At 37.4% G+C, this 19,251-nt stretch overlaps 1 protein-coding gene across 2 annotated transcripts in view; it reads right to left on the bottom strand.

Moving 5' to 3' along the window:
* Positions 1–2,923: 2,923 nt before the first annotated feature.
* The window catches only part of LOC105430910 (tRNA dimethylallyltransferase), a 71,917-nt gene continuing 55,589 nt past the window's right edge, over positions 2,924–19,251 (bottom strand). For both annotated transcript variants that reach the window (XM_011644698.3, XM_089071995.1), the window contains 5 exons: positions 15,269–15,384; positions 4,836–4,932; positions 4,033–4,146; positions 3,677–3,862; positions 2,924–3,351 (listed from right to left, as the gene is read on the bottom strand). In XM_011644698.3, coding sequence (XP_011643000.1) covers positions 3,220–3,351; positions 3,677–3,862; positions 4,033–4,146; positions 4,836–4,932; positions 15,269–15,384 — 645 coding nt within the window. In that variant the 3' untranslated portion in view covers positions 2,924–3,219. The remainder of the gene's footprint in view (positions 3,352–3,676; positions 3,863–4,032; positions 4,147–4,835; positions 4,933–15,268; positions 15,385–19,251) is intronic.

Below are 19,251 nucleotides of genomic sequence, written 5' to 3'. Positions count from 1 at the left end.
GGCCAGTCAGCTAGACGTCCCCACCCTCGACACGTTACTGCCCTCCTGCAGTGTAGATCCACAGCCACAGCACCGCCAGCTGTAACTCACACTCTAGTCCGAAATTTCGCGAATACACTGTAAAAACTGTAAGCGAAATTTAACATTGATGCGTGATGCGACAGGTTGTGACGTACTTCATGCTCTATGCGAATGAAATTTAATGTCGCTGGTACACTACGCTAATTAACAGCTTTACAGTTCCAAAAACTTTGATCCCCTAAATTAACAACGAAGGAAAGCTTTATGGCTCATAAAAAATTGATGACACGATGAAGTATTTCATTCCAAGACGAGTACAAAATATTATTTGGTTGTATTTTAATGTTATTTTTTGCCTGCGAGCATTTTTTATGGAAATTGCGCCTTACTCAAAGTTTGTTATAAATGTTATCATTATTAAAACGTTAGATATGAATAATTGAAATGTGAAGTTCACTAGAAAAATCTAAAAACTAGTAGCATCTAGGAATAGATCTAATCGCTTCTGTCTAATGGCTTATCCACTTCGATCGATTTATCGGAGCGTATCGCATAACTATCACATATTAGCGGATCAGCATCGCAGAAAAGCATTCCAGCGATAAGAATCGCACGTCAGAAGGGCAATGACTCATGAAGCGACGGGCAAACGTGAAGCTGGTTGTCCAGCTGGCACGGTAAATACCCGCACAGTTCTCGTCACAGGTGCACATGACAACGCGGGAATCCATTCGCGCGTTGAAAGAAAAATTTCAACAAATAACAATTTACAGGAGATACAAAATGTTTTCGAACAAAATGTCAGACGATGATTCCGCGACCGATTTATTGACATTTCAAAGATGATGGCAAATTACTGTCTTTAGAGTAATTTAAGAAACGCGAATTATTATAACAGCCCGAGATGCGCGAGCGGCATGCCAATGTTCATTAGCGGCACGATTTATCGAGTGATTAGCAAAACGAGGAGCAAGGTGATCTCAACTTAACGATCCATCGGCTCGATCCTTTTTGTTTCTTTACTTAACTTTGTGAGTCACGCATCATGCGAGACTGCAGGCGAGTCATTATTTTCTGTAATAGTAATCTTACTCTGTCGCGTGCCTTTGTGCAAAATCGAATCTGCCGTAGCACTCCCCGGTACCTGCTTCGCCGGGCTTTTTGCTCCAATTTGCGCGACGATCGAATTTCCACCACCGCGCGCCTAGAAATATGAAATAGCGAAATATGAAGTGTTGACGACGTTATCGTTGGCTTTGCCGACGATTGATAACTTTGCGATTTCTGATAGCCGCGATGACTTTATTTCTCCCGTACGGAACGAAGGTGTATCTCGTGAGATCCAGTTCTCGCTCTAGTTTCTCGCTCGCTCGCCTACGGAAATGTGTGTTTTGCGTGGGCGGAAATCTTTGGCGGAAATCTACGGAATGCGAAACTTTCGCTTCCTTGCCGCGGAGGAGGCTCGCTTTCAAAGATCCGCGTTTCCGAGAATCGAACGAATAAAAAAGTATCAGTCGCTTCCTACTCGAAAGTGCTTCGCCGACGTGCATCAGCGACCTGCCTTAATGCAACGTGCATATGTAATAGCGATTAGTGCGTGCCGAGGTACAATGACTCGGTAAACGGCGGACCGCACGCAACCGATGCATGTCTTCTCGAACGTACGTCGCGTGATAGCATGTGTTAAAATATATATATATATATATATATCGTGTATGTGTGTATCCTCTCATATTTACGGCATGACCGATAGCGATATATTTAACAGCGATAAAAAAAAAAATGTGGAGACATCGCGATTTATGAGAGTAAGTCATAAAAACAGTCTGCTCGGGTTGAAATATCAGAATCCTTGAAATCACGAGAGATCATTTATCAAAAAGTGGTTTGCCAAAGAGTTTAATTATCAATATCTAAATAGTTTTATTTTATTTATCTCTGAGATAAATAAATCTTCGTCTTATCACGTTTACTGATAACGTATTCAATTATAAAACATCTGTATCTGTAGTTGTATGAAATTTAATTTAATTTTGTACTCAAAGAAAACGGATTTTGCGCCATGCTTTGACACCGCATTTGTGGATAATTGTGATTATAACATCGTTTTTTTGCGATTATGATTAGAAAGACGGAAGAAATTCATTCGCGTGAATTAATTTCATCACAACGGTTGAAAGAGCATCTTTTCGCATTTCAACAGAGTACAATGTGGGCTGCATTGTACTCCATTCGCATTGTTCGTCATATGCACGATAACTAAACACAACTGACTATTCAATTGCATTATACGTTTCTAATGTCATTCTTCGCACACCGAGACGACGTAATGAAACAGATATTAATTTACAAAATATTTATCTTTGTTCATTTTACTATGTCAAAATAGTTATAGATTTTGCTGTAATTATTGAAATTTTATAGATTTATACTCATTTGGACTTTTTTTTAGCTTTAGCTAACTATTTTTTAGCAATCTTAGATTATTTTCCATTTGACAAATACTTATATTAAATCAACAGTTTTAATATCTTTATTAAGTATCTCATGTGATTCTTAGTGATTCACGCTTGACGACTTACCTTTACATTAGTCAACATTCATCAATTTATAGAAATCCGTATATTCAGAAAATCCATCATCTAGAAGACATTTTAAAATTTCGAAGATGTTTGAATATTTAGATTAATTATAACGTTTTCGAAACATCATTGTTTTAAGATATCTTTTAAAATATTTTATTTGTATCGCATTAAATAATAATCTTTTTTTTTTGTTTCAAAATATTTATAACATTTTCCTAATAATGTTTTGAATTTTTTAATTTTAACATTTATATATTCGTGTTAAAAAAAAAATCTTTGAAATTTTTGAAGTTTTTTTAAATATGCATATTATTCGAATGCATATTATTTACAGCCGATTTACAATGTATCATCAGAAGGTAAGTTACTAACTAGAGAAATAACAGAAATTTCTTTTGTCAACTATCAGTACATTACTAGTTAACAACTGCCAGTAATTATTTATCTACTTATTTATCTACAGATGGTAACCAGGGTTCACCAGACAAAAAAATTATTTTTACAAACTATTTACATATTTTAATAAAATACAATGCAGATAATCACAGTTTTAATGAGTTGATATAAACAAGAATAAATGTTCGTGCAATCATTACAGCAACACTGATATTCGTCACGAGCTAGTCAATTCCTGGAATTGTGTATCCTCAGCAAGTTTTTTCTTCTTTTTCAAAGCTTTCATATGTTTTCCGCCTTTCAAGTGGGCTTGCCATTGATTCTCTTCAATAAATACTCTCTCACATACCTAACATAACAAAAGAGATTTTTTACTCCAAAGACACATTTTTAACACGATCTTTTTGAAAAATACAAGGTATTAACAAAGTTTTTGAATTATCGCACTATTTAATCTCTGATTAATCAAAACGTAACATAAATTTAAATAATTAAATCTTTATATTGCTATAAAATGAAGCAAAACTTTTAGCACGATAGTATGAAAATATTATGGAAATATTATATTTAAAAAATTACGTATAATGTACAGAATTTTATTTCTATCACATCTCAGAAAGCAATTTATTTTTAATTAATTATGTTAATTAATTATGTTAATTTTTTATTATTACCTTGCAATAGTTATATATATTTGTACTACTATCGGTATTCTTTTGGTTCTCGAAATTCTCGTTCAATGGTCGCTGTTCCGGCTTTTCACCTCGCAATATCGCGGAAATAATCGCTGTCGCAGGTTCTAAGACGCGGTTGTCCCAATTTGTCACGTCGGTACAATCTAAAGAATAAACAGGAGGAACCTCGAAAAAAGCAGAGCAGTTGTATGATTTATACTTTCCTCAATTTAGTTATAAACGTATCTTTTTCGTGAAAAAAAAAGAGAAAGGAAAAAGATAAACCCTTTAGTCAAATTGTTAATTGTAATATAAATACGTATATCATTAATGACGAGACGAGGTAAATGATTTACCTGCCGATCACCACGTCGAATCAGTCTGTTCATCACCCATTTATCTTGTCTCTTTGCATATCTCCCAGTGACGAGTTTTAAATCATCGATTCCTTGTTGTAATAATTTTTTTCCCTGCATAAATTTAATCAGATATCGATATTTTACTACTTAATAATTATAAGTTTCAAATATAAAACAAAAATTTGTTGTGAAATAAGTACATTTTTGTTCAATTTGTTTATGTTAATTATGCCAATATTGCTCATGTTATAATTTAATTATACGAAACCGAGTAAAAAAATTACGTGAGAAAATTTTATATTAAAAAACATATATCCAATATAAAATATCACGATTTGTTGACGCGCATTTAAAATATAAAATCGGTAATCGATCTGTCACTGTTATTAAATTTTAATTCGAAAATATACGACATATCTTTTGCGTCCGTCTGTCCCTTCTTCATCCCGTCTTATAATCGCACCGGAGATAGAATCACGCCGAGTCCTCCGGATCATCCGACAATCTTTGACAGCTCTCGCGAATGGTTTTCGTTCCGATATTAAAATCGTGTTCGTAAAAAGTCGCGACATACAGTCGTGAGAATATCGCGCGACGAGAGAAGCAAAAACGAGGACCGTAGGCGGAGATACATCGCGATACGACCGCGAGGTAATAGACTACCTATTGCGAGTCGCGCGGTACATTTTAACAGCAGAAAAATGACCGAGGATTCTAGCTGCTGGGGCGAATGGCGATCTCGGTGGTCACGCGGATGAGCGTAGCTCGTATCGAAAAGCCATCTCACGCTCGTCGCTTACCTTCTCGCTCGCACGCTCCTTCTCGGACAGTATGAGGTAAGCGTGAAACTCCTTGAAGCCGATGCTCTGGAAGATGCCTTTCGTGTAATCGGGTGACCTGGAATGTAAACATTCTCTCTTGAATCGCGCGTACGGTCTTTCCTTCCCCGTCCCTTCGGCAGGGACTTCTTCTCGCACCCCCTCTTCCTCCCGCCTATTTCGTTCATCCGTTTTTAATCGAGGTGTCGCTGGTGATCGATTAACCGAGATACCCCGAACCCTCAATTATGATGTCTGCACCTGGTGTACCGAATCACCGATCGTGCAATCGGAGAAATTGAGCGCGTCATTTTTGCCGACCTTTAAAATGCGGACGGTCTTTTAAATTTCAGTCGTGCCTGAAGTCCGTTCAAAATGGAATATTTATGGTTTTTTCGAATAGCCAAATATGTAAAGAATTTTAAATTACAGAGAAAGAGAGAGGGAGGGAGATCCTTTTAATAATAATGTACCGCGAAATAAAATTACAAAAAAAAAAAAAAATATATCAAGTGAAAAAGATGTTGAACTCATCTAACACCGGCAAAAAGCAATCAGCAAATAATCAGCAAATTTATCTAACATAGTTAGTTATGCAATTATTTTCATATATAATTACATCAAATAATATTAAAATGTTTCCCTTAGGATGTAATATTAGAAATTTTAATTAAACCTGCATCCAGAAAGTACGTCATCATACTGTTGTGAATTAATAGAAAAAAAATATTCGTCCGTGAATAAAATTAATTATAGAATTAATCGTTTTTAATCAACGAAATATTATATATTACTTAGATAACTTTACGCGAAGAGAATTTTAAGATTTCTTGGGATTCCGATAGCGTAACGAATTGCGTAATGCCACGCGCTGCGTATAGCCAGAGGAAGTGCAAAGATAACGCTGATAAGAATTTTTCTTTGCAGACATGGTCATCTCATTGCAATTATGTATAATTGGAAATGTAACATCATTCAAGTTTTGCATATCTTGCGTCTGCGTTCGGTGAAGGTTCGTTTGATTAAAAATTTAGAGTGTCTCGTTATCTCCGAGATAGTTCGCCAATCGCAAAAAAGTTCAGATCGAAATAAGAGTTCGGGACATCGTTAAACTGATAATAAATACTACGAATAAAATTCTTTTCTTCTAACGTGATATTTCGTCATTCGACTGTCACTCGTCTTATCAAAAATCCAATGTCTGTCAGTTAACAATAGTTTATTCGTTCTTGTAATAATAACACATATAATAGCACATATGTATATGTATTATGTAAATGTTTTATTCATTGATTTATCGTGGGAATGCATCCTAACCAAGATGACCGATGACATACGAGTGCGTGCGCTTCAATTTTGTGCGAATCTTATCATGCACGTCCGATTAGCAATCGCGAGACGACCTCGCTCGACGTAACGCGACTTATATACGACGGGAAAAAGCCGGCGCTATCGCAAATACGACTCACTGATTCGCACACGTGTCAATGCCAAATGCATACTTGTGCCTTGAGGAATCGGATCCAAAACGTTACATGTCGCGGCTTTTGTACCGATATAAATTCTGAAGTATCATGTCGATGCCGACGATAATTCGATTAAAGGACAATAAAAGTCAAGATGATTCTTTTTTTCTCTCGAACATTACATACTGATATCTTCTTTTATCGCTTGCCATTAATATATTCGTAGCTTCTGCATTTCTTCTCGTGCTTTGTGTAGGCGGCATCAAACTGAATTGAAAGTACTTCGTAATAAAGAATTTCAAAATTTTCGTGATTATTTAACCTTGATTTCATTTATCCTCCTTAATAATGTTAATTCGTAAATTCGCTAAAAATATAAAAGTAATCTTAAATTATTTTTAGTAACAAAAGAAGATAATAATAATATAAAATTATGCGGTTTAACAATTTAGTAAAACAACGAGTTCCAAGTTCAACTATTATTTCTAATAGCTACTACATACTAATCAATTTATTAATGTTAATGGTCTTATTCGAGGTAATACATTAATATAAGCATATAAGCGACTTATCGGTAAAAGAAAATAGTATTCTCTCATTTCCAAAAATAACGTCATTTATAAGATTTTAAGTTCAGTCGGGAAGTATAACGAGGTCCGCTTTCTCACTCTTAAGCAACCTTTAACATTTTTGTCCGAGAAACGAGCACAATAATGATAATAATAAAGTACTGATAATAGTCGCGACGATATTTAACGACAGAGACCACGGTCCGCAACTGGTAGCAGCAATGATAGCGCTTGTACGCCAGTAACAGAGTACTAGAGCTTGTGATTAAGATAACGACAGAGTGTCAGCAATCAGCGTCGCGCGAATACGTAACAGCTCTAAAATATTTTTACAACCTGTTGCCAGGCAGGCCTGTACAGGCCGCACGCGTCGCGCGGCATTACATTTTCTCCATCGCGAAATATAGAGTTATCTCGCGGATATTACCGCGAGAAGGAGAGAGATAATCGGCATTGTCAGGATTTATGGTCTTCGCGAAACAGTAGCACGCTATCTTTCCCGCCGCATCTTTATTCGATATCCACGATGATCAACGTGGATCGAATGCAAATGAGAAACGTTACTGCTTAAATAAGTAAATAAAAAAAAAAAAAAGACAAGCTTCGCGAGTTGAAACCTTTTCCGAAAATCGTTAATGTTTGATCACTCATTGGTGTAGATGAAAATCGACGATACTATACAAATCTGTCGATAAACTTTCACCGATAGACTTTTAATTGAGGAGTTCAATCGAGAAGGAATTTTTAAAAATACTGATTATACAACTTTGCGTTTACGATTTCCATCTTACAATTTATTTTGCAAAGAATTATTTTTTTACATATATTTTTGAATATTAATTGAAATACGACTTTGACATATTATCGTATATAAGGCAATTTTTTTTTTTTTTTTTTAAAGAAATAGTCGTCCAATTTTATTTCATAAAATGTTTTAAAATGCGGATGGAAATTTTATAGTAAAATCGATAACGGCAAACTTGTTTCGTTTGAAGACGATTGATATCAGATCGAGGATTTCCGCGTACTCGCTTTAATGTGACGTACATTCAACAATCTTTCAATCCTTTCAAGGCTAATCGATTTACATTGACTACGTCGCTACGACAGTCACTTCCCGATAATAAAATTATGTATGCTACATTGCGCGCGATTACTTCATTAACGGTATCAATTGTAGGTTAACAGAGCGTAATACAATAGCGCCGTATCGTTTACTAGGATCCTTATACTTATCCCATTATAATCCCCCCCCCCCCATTATAATCGTGTCCATCCTTATTGCAATCACACTTTTTACGATTACAATCACCCACTCGAACAAAACACGTTGCTGATCTCATTTGCGGAAGTGCGCGAATTACAATGAAAAGATTCTAATCTTTTTAATTTTTCTTCGCCATTTATCCGCCAGATGTATCTTCATTTACTCGAAATTAATGATGCATTATACCAATTATGTACGATTAAATTGCAGTTGCTTTTTTGGCGTCAAAATAATCGAATATTGTAGAAAGAATTTTGCAAATGTTAAAATAGAATAAGTATATAAAATATATATTTAAATAAATCTATAAATATATATATATATATATATATATATAAAATTCTCTTTAAGTAAATCCGTAGCTAATATATCTGATTCATTGATATAACATACGAAAAGAATCATCAGTGATAGTTATCGACAATACGTTACGAGAAATTCGCGTGTTATTTTTATCAGAATATTATGTATATCTATTACTAAAAGTGTATTGTAATTGACAAATAAATCTACAAAACGTGAGAAACGTTTAACTTCTATATAATTGGCCAGTTCAAACTTGATTGTTGTCTGCAATTTATCAAAAACCCAGTGAGAAATACTTTTCTCTGGATTATTCAACGACAATAAATAAGAATCTTATTTTTCTATCGATGGACTGCTATATACAGAATAAATATTTTCCAAAACTGTTTCATGTTTGAATTATGTTCCATTTTATGTCTTAATTTAATAGGTATCGATGAATAATCGATTGCAAAAGCCATAGAACGTATCGAAAGATTAAAAAAGAATTAGGAATCCGGTATATCTATTCTATCTTGTTACAATCGAGTTTCATAGGGATTATCTGTTCCCCTTGGCAATGTTGCTCGGTTATCGTCGACATTATTTCCAAATTGGATTTCTATTATAATCTGAATGTATGCGATAAGATGCGATAAGATGCTTATCTATATTTTACGAAATTGTGTCAACAATTTGTTTTACCGTTAAGATACTTCTGTCACAAACTTGTCTTGCAACAAACATTGATATCCTATTTCATAATTACAATGCGTGAACTAAAGCGATATTCCCGCAATGCATTATTCACGCGAGAAAAGAAACGGAGTTGATTGACGTTTGATGTTATGTAGATGATCAGAAATTTATTTCTTCCTGCACAATAACGTATATAATGTATATTAAGCAATTATCTTTTTCTCATACGCCATGTGTGTATCATATTTTAAAAAGAGACATGCATTTATTACGTTTTATTCATATTTGATATATATATAGATATATATAAAATCGCCATCGGCTTAAGAACGACAATTTTTCTAATAGACACCACTATCAATCATTTTCTCAAAGCTATAATATGCGAGTTAAATAACTGAACCTTCTGAATTATTTAACATCCAAGTATGAGAAAAAGAAAAATAACGTCTCGATCTTTTATATTTTCAATTTGTTATTCCTAGATTTATAGTCTAGAAAATCAACCGAGACAATCGTGGCAATATTAGAAGGTAGATTTTTTCCATTTTTCGATAAATTTCCACTCTTTTACGTTCTCTTCTTTTTACTTTTTACATGATTTTATCCAAATAAACATTTAACAAGGCGAAAGTAAGCGGAACAATCGGCTCTTAATCAGTCCTTGGGGCTTTTCACTCGAATTAAATTTAACACTGCCTCTCCAACGTGCGTTTTGCACGTGCTGCAACGATCGCCAAGTGTACACCGCCAGCGGATTGATTTGCATCGCCGTCGCAGCGGATGCACCGTCGCGCCGCGATGCGCCTGTACGCCGGGTAATGCAACCACCGGTTAATAATTAATAGTAATTGCCCGGTAATATATTCCGAGTATCGATCGCAGCGGGACGCGCCAGATAAGGATTTATCCGGCAGATCGGAAAGTCGAGCGATATCGCTGCGAACGGGCGCGGAGAGAGATCACGAGGAACACGATCTGGGTGATACAGGTGTGACGAGGTGGACGAGGAAGCGAGCTCGCGGCTGTGATTGATAACCGATCGGACCCCACCTATCTATACCGTGTTCTCCGATTCCGTATCTGTGCCGGGTCCACCTCGGCAATAAGAGGACCGATAAGAGGAACGTCGCACGCGATGCCGCGATCGGCCGCGCCTTCCAGCGCGGGAAAGAAGCGATTCATTCCGATACTCGTCTCGCACGATTCCTCCCGGTTATACCGGTTAGAACAGATCGCGATTAACTTTATTGACAGTATCGAATAAAAACGGAAAAAAAAAAAAAAAAAAAAACGACACTTTTCGAACGGTAGCGTTTTGAAATAAACAGCTGAACGTATATACACAGTAGACCAAAGCTACTTACTCCCAGCTCGAGTGCGAGTGCTATTTGAATTCTAAGTGTTGCCTCAGTACAATATACATCGTGATTACCCTGTGATTACCTTTTTTTAATATATTCTTTGGAGTCTACAATTTATTATCATTGTGACTTACCAAGCGGCGATAAGGGCGGCTGCCGTCAAAAACACGTGCGATGTCGATTAAATTCTGTCAATTAAATTCTATCGCCGACAGGGAAAGCCGCCCACCCGCGGCTGGTTGCTCTAAGATGGTTGCCCATTTCTACTTTTTCTTCGTTACGATTCTCTCCGTGCCGCATGAAAACGGTGCTATTTCGCAACGTCGCAAATCGAAGGTAGCTCGAGGCGGCGGCTGCTCGCTCATCCGCGTATATACGAACGTGGTCCGGGAATAAACGCGAGCGTGACCCTCTATTTGCATTGCACGACTTTACCGCTATCACAATAACAGTGATCTTGGCGAAACTAAAGAGAGCGCCGAAACGCCGTAAACGCCTTCGTCGTTTCGTCCGGCAACAGATTCACGAGTGATCGTCGATTGTTGATCTATTTCGAAAGTGGCGTGAAGTGAATTTTGAAGCGGGGAACCGTAAAATAAAATTACGTAACGGAAAGGCGTGAGAATCAAGTAGCGAGAATTCGTGTAGAACCGCGTTATTTTGCAGAGTAACATCGAGAATTAAACCGATAATAATTCCCATTCTACTTTCATTAAACGATTAAATTTAAATCGCATTTTCAAATCAACTTTATACTAGAATTATGTCACGTCACTGTGATTTCTTAGGAAAATTATCTTCGAATAAAGGTTTAATTCCGTCCGTGTTTCATTACGAACTACGATTTTCGGAAATCTTGTTAAAATATGTATAAGTAAATCGCAAATTAATGTTCATTTTACTTCTATCTATTCTAAATTCTAAATTCGTCGTAAGATTTCAAACGCGGAACTAGGCCACTTAGAAATTAATTAAATCTCATCCGCTATTTTCGATATTTTGAAGCGAGGAGCGAATTGAGAACGATCAATCAATCTCGCACGGTTGTCGACAAACCTCGCGGATATTATCGCGTGCCAATAACAATGGGTTTCCTTCGCGTTGATTCTTCTTCGCGTCGAAGACAACGCGCGAACGGTAAGCAAAATATTTCGCGACGGCCATCGGATTCTCGCGGAATTCGATGACGCGGTGTGAATAGTTGGTCGGATATTTCTTTCTCTCTCGTGCGCGCGCGGCACGAAACACGGCAAATAAACTGAAGATCGTGGCCTGCGACCGACCGCAGAGTTCCGTGATTTAATGTGTTGCTCTGCTTGCGTGCGAGCAACTTTTAAATTACTCCGTTAAATAACAAAACTTAACGAGCTTGCATATGTGTAAAAGGCGTACGACGTTCCGATATATTTCCGTAATAATTAATGCCGCGTGGATAAAATACGCACGATTGAACGAACAACAATTGTCTATAATGAAATATAATATGTCTATAATGAAATTGATAATTAATATCAAGCCAATTGCCACTTTAAGAGATCTTTCTCTTTTGTTTAATACGACACACACACACACACACACACACACACACACGCGCGCGCGCGCGCGCGCGCACATATTATAGCTTTCTGATAAAAGAGTTGTTAAAAAAACAGGATGTGGAAGATTTAATTTGTATGTTCATGTAACAAGCATCAACAAAATGCGCAATATGTCGAGCAACAAAAATGTGCAGTATGTGTATAATGTGACACGATGCGCAAAGTGATAAAGTTACACTGTCGCGCGATACGTGTTACTTTCCATTCCTTCCTGGGAAAAAAACGTCAGGTTTCATTCGTGCATCAAGAATACGAGTTGGTTTTAAATAATCATACTGAGAGTCGCAAATCTCTTCATCTCTGAAAAAGTTTATGTCTCTTGCCAGGTCCAGGTACGATCGAAGGGATATCTTCTTCTCTCTGATCTACGCTTTATATCCCAATTCTGTATTCGTATATCGTGTGATATTTATTTTTGCAAACGCCAATGCAAACAACCTCAAGTCCCTAGACTAGTCGCTGGACTATAAGAAAAAAATTTGCGCAACATTTTTACGCGTTCCGCGAATAGTTACACGTCGAAGTTAACTAACATCTTTTCTGATTGCCCGGGATTTCTTATTTGCGACTTCTGGCTTGCGGTCGAAGGAAGTTTGTCGATACCATTTTTTACTTCGACTGAATTTCTACCACGCTATTATTTATTGCCCCTGGCGCGCGCATTGCTGCGAAAGATCGTGATAAAATAATTAGTTTAGTAGCAAACCGCACTTTCTTCGCAGTTCCTTTCAGAACTATCTACTTGGCGCATCATGTTTTCTTCGCGCTCGTTATATTTTCTCATAATTTACTCTGTCACATTTGATCAATATGTGTTCATTTGTAATAAAATAACTTATATTTACTGTTATTGCTTTAATGTCCAATTTTTATAAATAATTTCCGTTCTCCTCGTATTCACTCCGAATAATATATTCATCATGCTTATTAATGAATCGTGATTAACCTGACTCGAGTTATTCGAACTGCTCGTGAACACGAGTGTTTAATTTTGGTATTCTCAAATCTCTCCTGCTCATCCCACACAGTAACCAGGGACTGTAATTTTTCCGCTCAACACTTTCGTCAGAGTCGATCGCGTATATTTATCTTTGAGTTAGTCACGCATTTGTTACGCGCGTCCTAACATCAGTCACGCCGCTAATTGCGCCTTTCAATTACCACGGTCCGTCGAGTAATTAGCATTCCGCGCTATCGCGTATTCCCGTTTCCGAGACGGCGAAAACCCCGTAGTCGGCTCTTGCTCATGGGAAACCGCGCCTCAGTCATTTTATCGCGCCGTTCCTTTCTTCTCTACCGTCGGGGGAAGAGACCCGAGGAAGGGGGGGGAGGGGGGAAAGGGAGGCGGCTCATTAGACGGTGATTAATTTTCGGCTCCGACTCCGCACGCTCGTAATCGCGCCCGTGCTTTTCCTCGCGGCTGGCTACTTCCTTTATTTTTGCACCGACATCCGGCCGCAGTACGCCCGCGACTTCCGGAAGACCGAGGAAGACGAGGGGCGAGGTGATCACGGACGGGAGTTCCATTCACTAAAGCGTATCTGCATTAACAGCGTACGAGTCGCCTGATCACGTGCCTCGGCGGCGTGCATCGACAACGCGGCTTGCGACAACACGCGTGATACGACTGTGCGTCCGTCATGATGCATTCGCGGTGGAAATAAAACAACTGACTTCCGCAATTTGTTAAAAATTATTATGGTGAGAAAAATACAAAAGGGATTGCATTTGTTTTCAAAAGAGATTACAAGATTACAAAGTCATTCCTGAATCTGTTTATGTTAGTCGACGTTTCATTCGATATTTCTACTATTATTCAAGTATTTTACTTATACTTGCATCGCAAATATGCGTTTCAATAAAATTTTTCCAAGATATATATTTTAAACTTCTATGTATTAATTAAATAATTAAAATAAATAAATTTGTATGCTGTCTATATTTTTTCCTATAATTTAAAACATTTATCTATACTGATAAATTTTTTTCTTATTTATGTTAACGTAATTCGATTATAATCTGGGTTTTTCTACTGGCTACTTAATATTACAAAGAAGAAACGCGTTTTTTATTTCTTGTAATTTGACTCACGCGCATTACATATGCATAAGAAAGATATACGGGGTATCCCCAATCTATCGATTAATCTTTTCATTTATAGATTTTTCAATTGATTCAAAGTTGATATTTATTTAACAAATTATCATGCTGTCAATTAATATGTAGGCGTAATTAAATCATGTAAATAGATACTAAAATCTTTAGTTAATAATTAACGTCGCATAAATTCTTTATACGTGAAAGTTTACTATTAATGAAAGTTTACTACCAAGATATATAATGTAAAATAATAAAATTTGTGTGTGGGAACAAAGATATCTATGTATAAATCGCAACAAGGTATATACATATTATATTTAAATCCTTAATAAATTTTATCAATATCTCTGAAATTAAAATAATATGCACGAAATTATTTCTATGATAAATGGCGTACTAAGACAGGCAGAATCGTACGTGCATCAAAAGATTTTATATATTACGAGAAATCATGATAAGCGTCACAACTATATATTGATCCACTCGTTATCCTTGGCGCATTCCCATTTGCATTATTCGCTTGTAATAAGGAAACTTTTATTGTATCCGCAAAGTTCCTTCAGAAGAGGCATGCTAATTAGGACATTGATTGAAATCAGTGAAGTCCCGCATCAACTCTCGAGCGTAGTATTAACAACATTCGTTATTTAATTGTCAACTATAGCATTTCCATCACAAATTCGATACGTACGTAATATATATTTCCCATTATTACGTTTAAATCAATGAATCTTTTTCTTCTCTTTGTTTCTCATATACAAATCTATTTAGAATATTTAAAAATTTGCTTACAAATGTTTAAATATTTACGTTGCTGTAATCAGTATTTAGTAATAAAAAGCGAATTATAAATTAAAGTATATTTCAGTTAAAAATCAATTTTATAAATAATTTTCTAAAATATCAGATTTTTACTATTCAACGTGACAGATTTAAAAATATCAATTGAAGTATTACGTGCATGTGGCTGAGAACGAGAGGAAAAAAGGAAAATCAGCAAGACAGCAAATCCTTGAACTTGTATCGAATTCCGCATGATGTAACAATATGCTAAGAAGTGCACTCACGTGTTGGACTTAATCCGCTGTTCGTTGTATCTGCGATGAAAGTCGAGTAGTTCCTGTATCAGCCCGGTCTCTAACATGCCGTCGACCCTGTCATTCAGTCTGTTGTCGAGGACCTTCTGCAAAGAATTTCGGAGAAAGAGCTCCATTATTAATTAAACATGACGACGTCGACAGATATCGCCCGTTAAGAAACCGTTCGACTTGGTCGCATTTTCTAGCGTTTCCGAGCGTAGCGGCTCAAGACTGCGGGCATTAAATATTCTATCGTACGACAAAATCCCTTTTCGCGATCCGAACCAAATTTGTAATAAATAAACATTTTAACGACCGGCTTTACTGCAGGAACGCATTGCAAGGCAAAGGAGGAACAACGAGTAACACGCCATGGTACATATCCGATACTTAAATGCGAGCATTTTTTAACGCTACGGATTAAGCGCTATGACAAACTTGCACTTGTAAATTTCTTCCATTTCTATCTATTTATACATAATTTTTAAATTTTACATTAAATTCTTTTTTATTAAATTTTTATATTTATTAGAAATCTTTTCAATGTAAATGAAACATTTTATTATTAAATTAAACTTAACTTAATTTTTAACGATAACTATCTCTTAATTAATTAAATTCATATAGTACTAATTACAATTTAGTATTAATTAATTTAAAAAAGTAAATAATTACACGAGTTTTGCAATTTAAAATGCGAAACAAATTAGAGAAAATATTGAACAGATTATTGACATAAAAAAAAAATTCTAATATTCGTAACACCTATCGTGCTACGATACTATCAACTGAACCGATGTCGAATAAATTGGAGTCACACTGATTGTCCCTTGTCAAGATCACGATCGCGTTAAGAATAAACGGATCGATATGTACGGCTCAATACCAAGGACGATCCTTGCTATCGATTAGCCGTTCAACGACACCGGGAATAATGTGATCGTTAGAAGAAAAAAATCCAGCGACCTTGACAGGTACCCAAAATGTTTTGCAATTGTTCCTCTTCCATACAATCTCGCTAATGGCGAAGGCGCGTTAGAAAGTGACGTGTCCTCGAGCCAGCTGACGTGCAGGATTACAGGCCGTGCGTGTCGCTGGTTTTCGAGCGGTTGTTTCGCGTGAGGTAAGGATACGTGATACATCAATTTAATATACGTGATCCTGTAAGAAGTAGACTTTATATTCTCTTCATTAGCGATATATACACGTAGATTCGCAGTAGATATAGAATGCAAACGTTGAAAGCAAACGCGATATGTAACACCTGTGCCCCTGAGGATAACGGGGAAAGCGTTCGGTATCGAGCGGTAATCGCGCGCTTTATTTCATGTATAATCAAGTAAATAAACGGCTTTCGGACTCACGTGAGACGTGAGTCGGACGCGTGAGTCAGGATGCACGAAGATGTAGTTAAACGCACGCACGCGACTGCACATAAAATTCAATGTCAAACGCGGTTGTCCGGTTCTGCGGTTTAATTATCTAACGTGCCATAAAAAATTAAAAGATGAAAGCGTGTAATATGAATCGGAGAGTTAGTTAGCGTTAATCGTACAAACGCCGAGTTCCTGTTACGTGCACGATAATCATAGAGGCACGCGAGAGGTTTAATAGTAAGAAATGTTTCTTTTAGTTTTAGTTTCCTGTTTGGTAGATTTTCGCGGTGCTCAAAGACCTTGGTCAACGCCCGAGTCGAGGCCGGACAAGTCTCCTACAGACCGTAAAGTTTAAATTAATTAAATTCAGCTTTTAGCAAACCTTACTAATGATAAAATAACTGATAAACGCTAAATAATAAGTGCTCGACTGAGCGCGATTAAGTAGCGATAATGGAAACAGCGAAATGTAGAGTGCCTTCTGTATTCACGTATTGTAGCAATGCAAAGAGTCGAAACAGACGACTCGCCGTCGTTGTTGACATAATTGCAAACACTCGTAATTAAATAAGCGTTTGGCGAGCGGCCTCGATTGCATCGCGCAATTTTGGACTTTAATCGTCCAAAATTAAAATCACGTGCGTATTAGAAAGTGATGGAATGGCAAAGTTTTAGTCAAAGATATCACCGACTACAAGCAAAGACTTAGAGAGTATGTATGCATGTCTAAGACTTTGCTTAGCGCCATTGTGCCTAAGACAAACAAGTATAATATCAAAGTTTCTTGCGCAGGTCTTTGAGGATGACCATGAGACTAATTCTGCGAAATATATACGTAGCTTAAAAGAATTTAGTTAATGTTCAAGTGGTAAAAACTATCAAATATTGAAATATCAAAATAATTAGAAAATTAATATGATATACGATATACATCTATCTTCAACCATTAATTATATGTATTTAAATAAAAAATATATTTTTATAAATGAAAATCATAATCTTGGTAAATTTCGCAGTTTCCTGATATTATCGTCATTTTCGCTTCCGTCTTTCGCGGACGTTTAAATAATTGTGTGGATACACGTAGGATTTGTCGGTGTCGCGAGAAATTCGGAAGGATCTTTGTTTGAACACCGAAGGGACGTGAAAGAGACGCGCCCGAACGCTAGCGACTCGAATGACTGTTCTCACGATCGTTCATGGTTAAAACGCGACCTCCACAACCCGTTTCGGCTGTGCGTTCATTTTAAATCCCATTTAAATGCCGGAGCCTCGCGCCCTACACACACGCCCACACACGGGGACACGTGTGGCGCGCGCACACACACACACACGCATGCGTATACATCGTACGCAGCTTTCCTCTTCTCGTTTCATTCATGCGCGCCGCGGCGCTCGAACGCGACCGTCGATGACGCAAGCCGATAGCCAGAAAGTCAGTATTTGATGACCACACGGTACATGCGCCACTATGTGACCAAACTACATTCCACGTGTGCCCGCGTGCGTGTCCCGCGTGTGTGCTCACGCTATGACAGATTTTACGACCGGCACGGGTGGCATTGAGATATACATGTATGCGTGCATGCGCGCGCGCACACACACACACACACACGTGTGTGTGTGTGTGTGTGTGTGTGTGTGTGTGTGTGTGTCAAATTCGACATATCTATCTTTTTTTATGTCGAATGAGAGGTAAGAGATACGAATGTTGGGCGATTTATAATCGTTGACATCTTGTTGAAACAGCGCCTGCAACTCCGATAATGCAAATACAAAAAACGAGAAAAATTGACGACAGTAAAGAAGTATGCTTTAACCTAAAAAAAAAAAAAAAAATTGATAAATTTATTTCTATAAATAGGTTTTAGATCAAAGACGTGTGATAATCCATAATACATAATTCATAAGGCCTACTTTGAAAATACAATGTTTTATGCTTACGATGAACTCTGTACCCTTCGCTCACGTTATGATAAAGGAAAATAGACGCAGACTCGTAAAGTCTCGTCACTTTTCGTGAAAGCGCAGTTGAACAAAAACCGCGTATTTTTACGCTCCCAAATTTTCAATGGAACATTTATAGAAAAGCGCATAAGTACTCAACGAGAGTCTTGCTGGTCAAAACTGCGAGCTAGGATGCAAAAAAAAAAAAAAAGGAAAAAAAAAGAAGAATTGCTCAATAGTCCAGAGAGGTGCGGGACGTTCCGCAAATAGCACTGGATCCACTTGCGCGCCGATCGTTGCGGGCTTTTGCGTCGCGGCCTTCGCCGAAATCAATGATCCCGTCTGGAGGTGAAAAAGTCAAAGGCCCGAACGGACTCCCGCCGGACGGATTCGGTAACCACGTGCATACGAAGCCCGGGCCGTCGCCGTGTGGGCGGCGCTACCGGGAATACGCGATTAGATCACACGGATAAGACACGATCGCCGTTCGCGGCGAAAACGAAACGGCGAAACGACGACGTGCACGTCGAACGCGAATTCCACGACGTTGATGCAACGTCGAAGCCCCGGCGGAGGACCAGCATTAATCCTCGGACGATCTCCTTCAGTTGCCCCAGACGAAGGCGAAGGATAACGATATGCGTTGTC

Source organism: Pogonomyrmex barbatus, unplaced genomic scaffold (assembly GCF_055798465.1).
Source record: "Pogonomyrmex barbatus isolate J1 unplaced genomic scaffold, ASM5579846v1 scaffold12, whole genome shotgun sequence".
Lineage (NCBI taxonomy): Eukaryota > Metazoa > Arthropoda > Insecta > Hymenoptera > Formicidae > Pogonomyrmex > Pogonomyrmex barbatus.
Note: the sequence above shows the minus strand (reverse complement) of the source record. Positions and strands in the feature narration are given on the sequence as shown.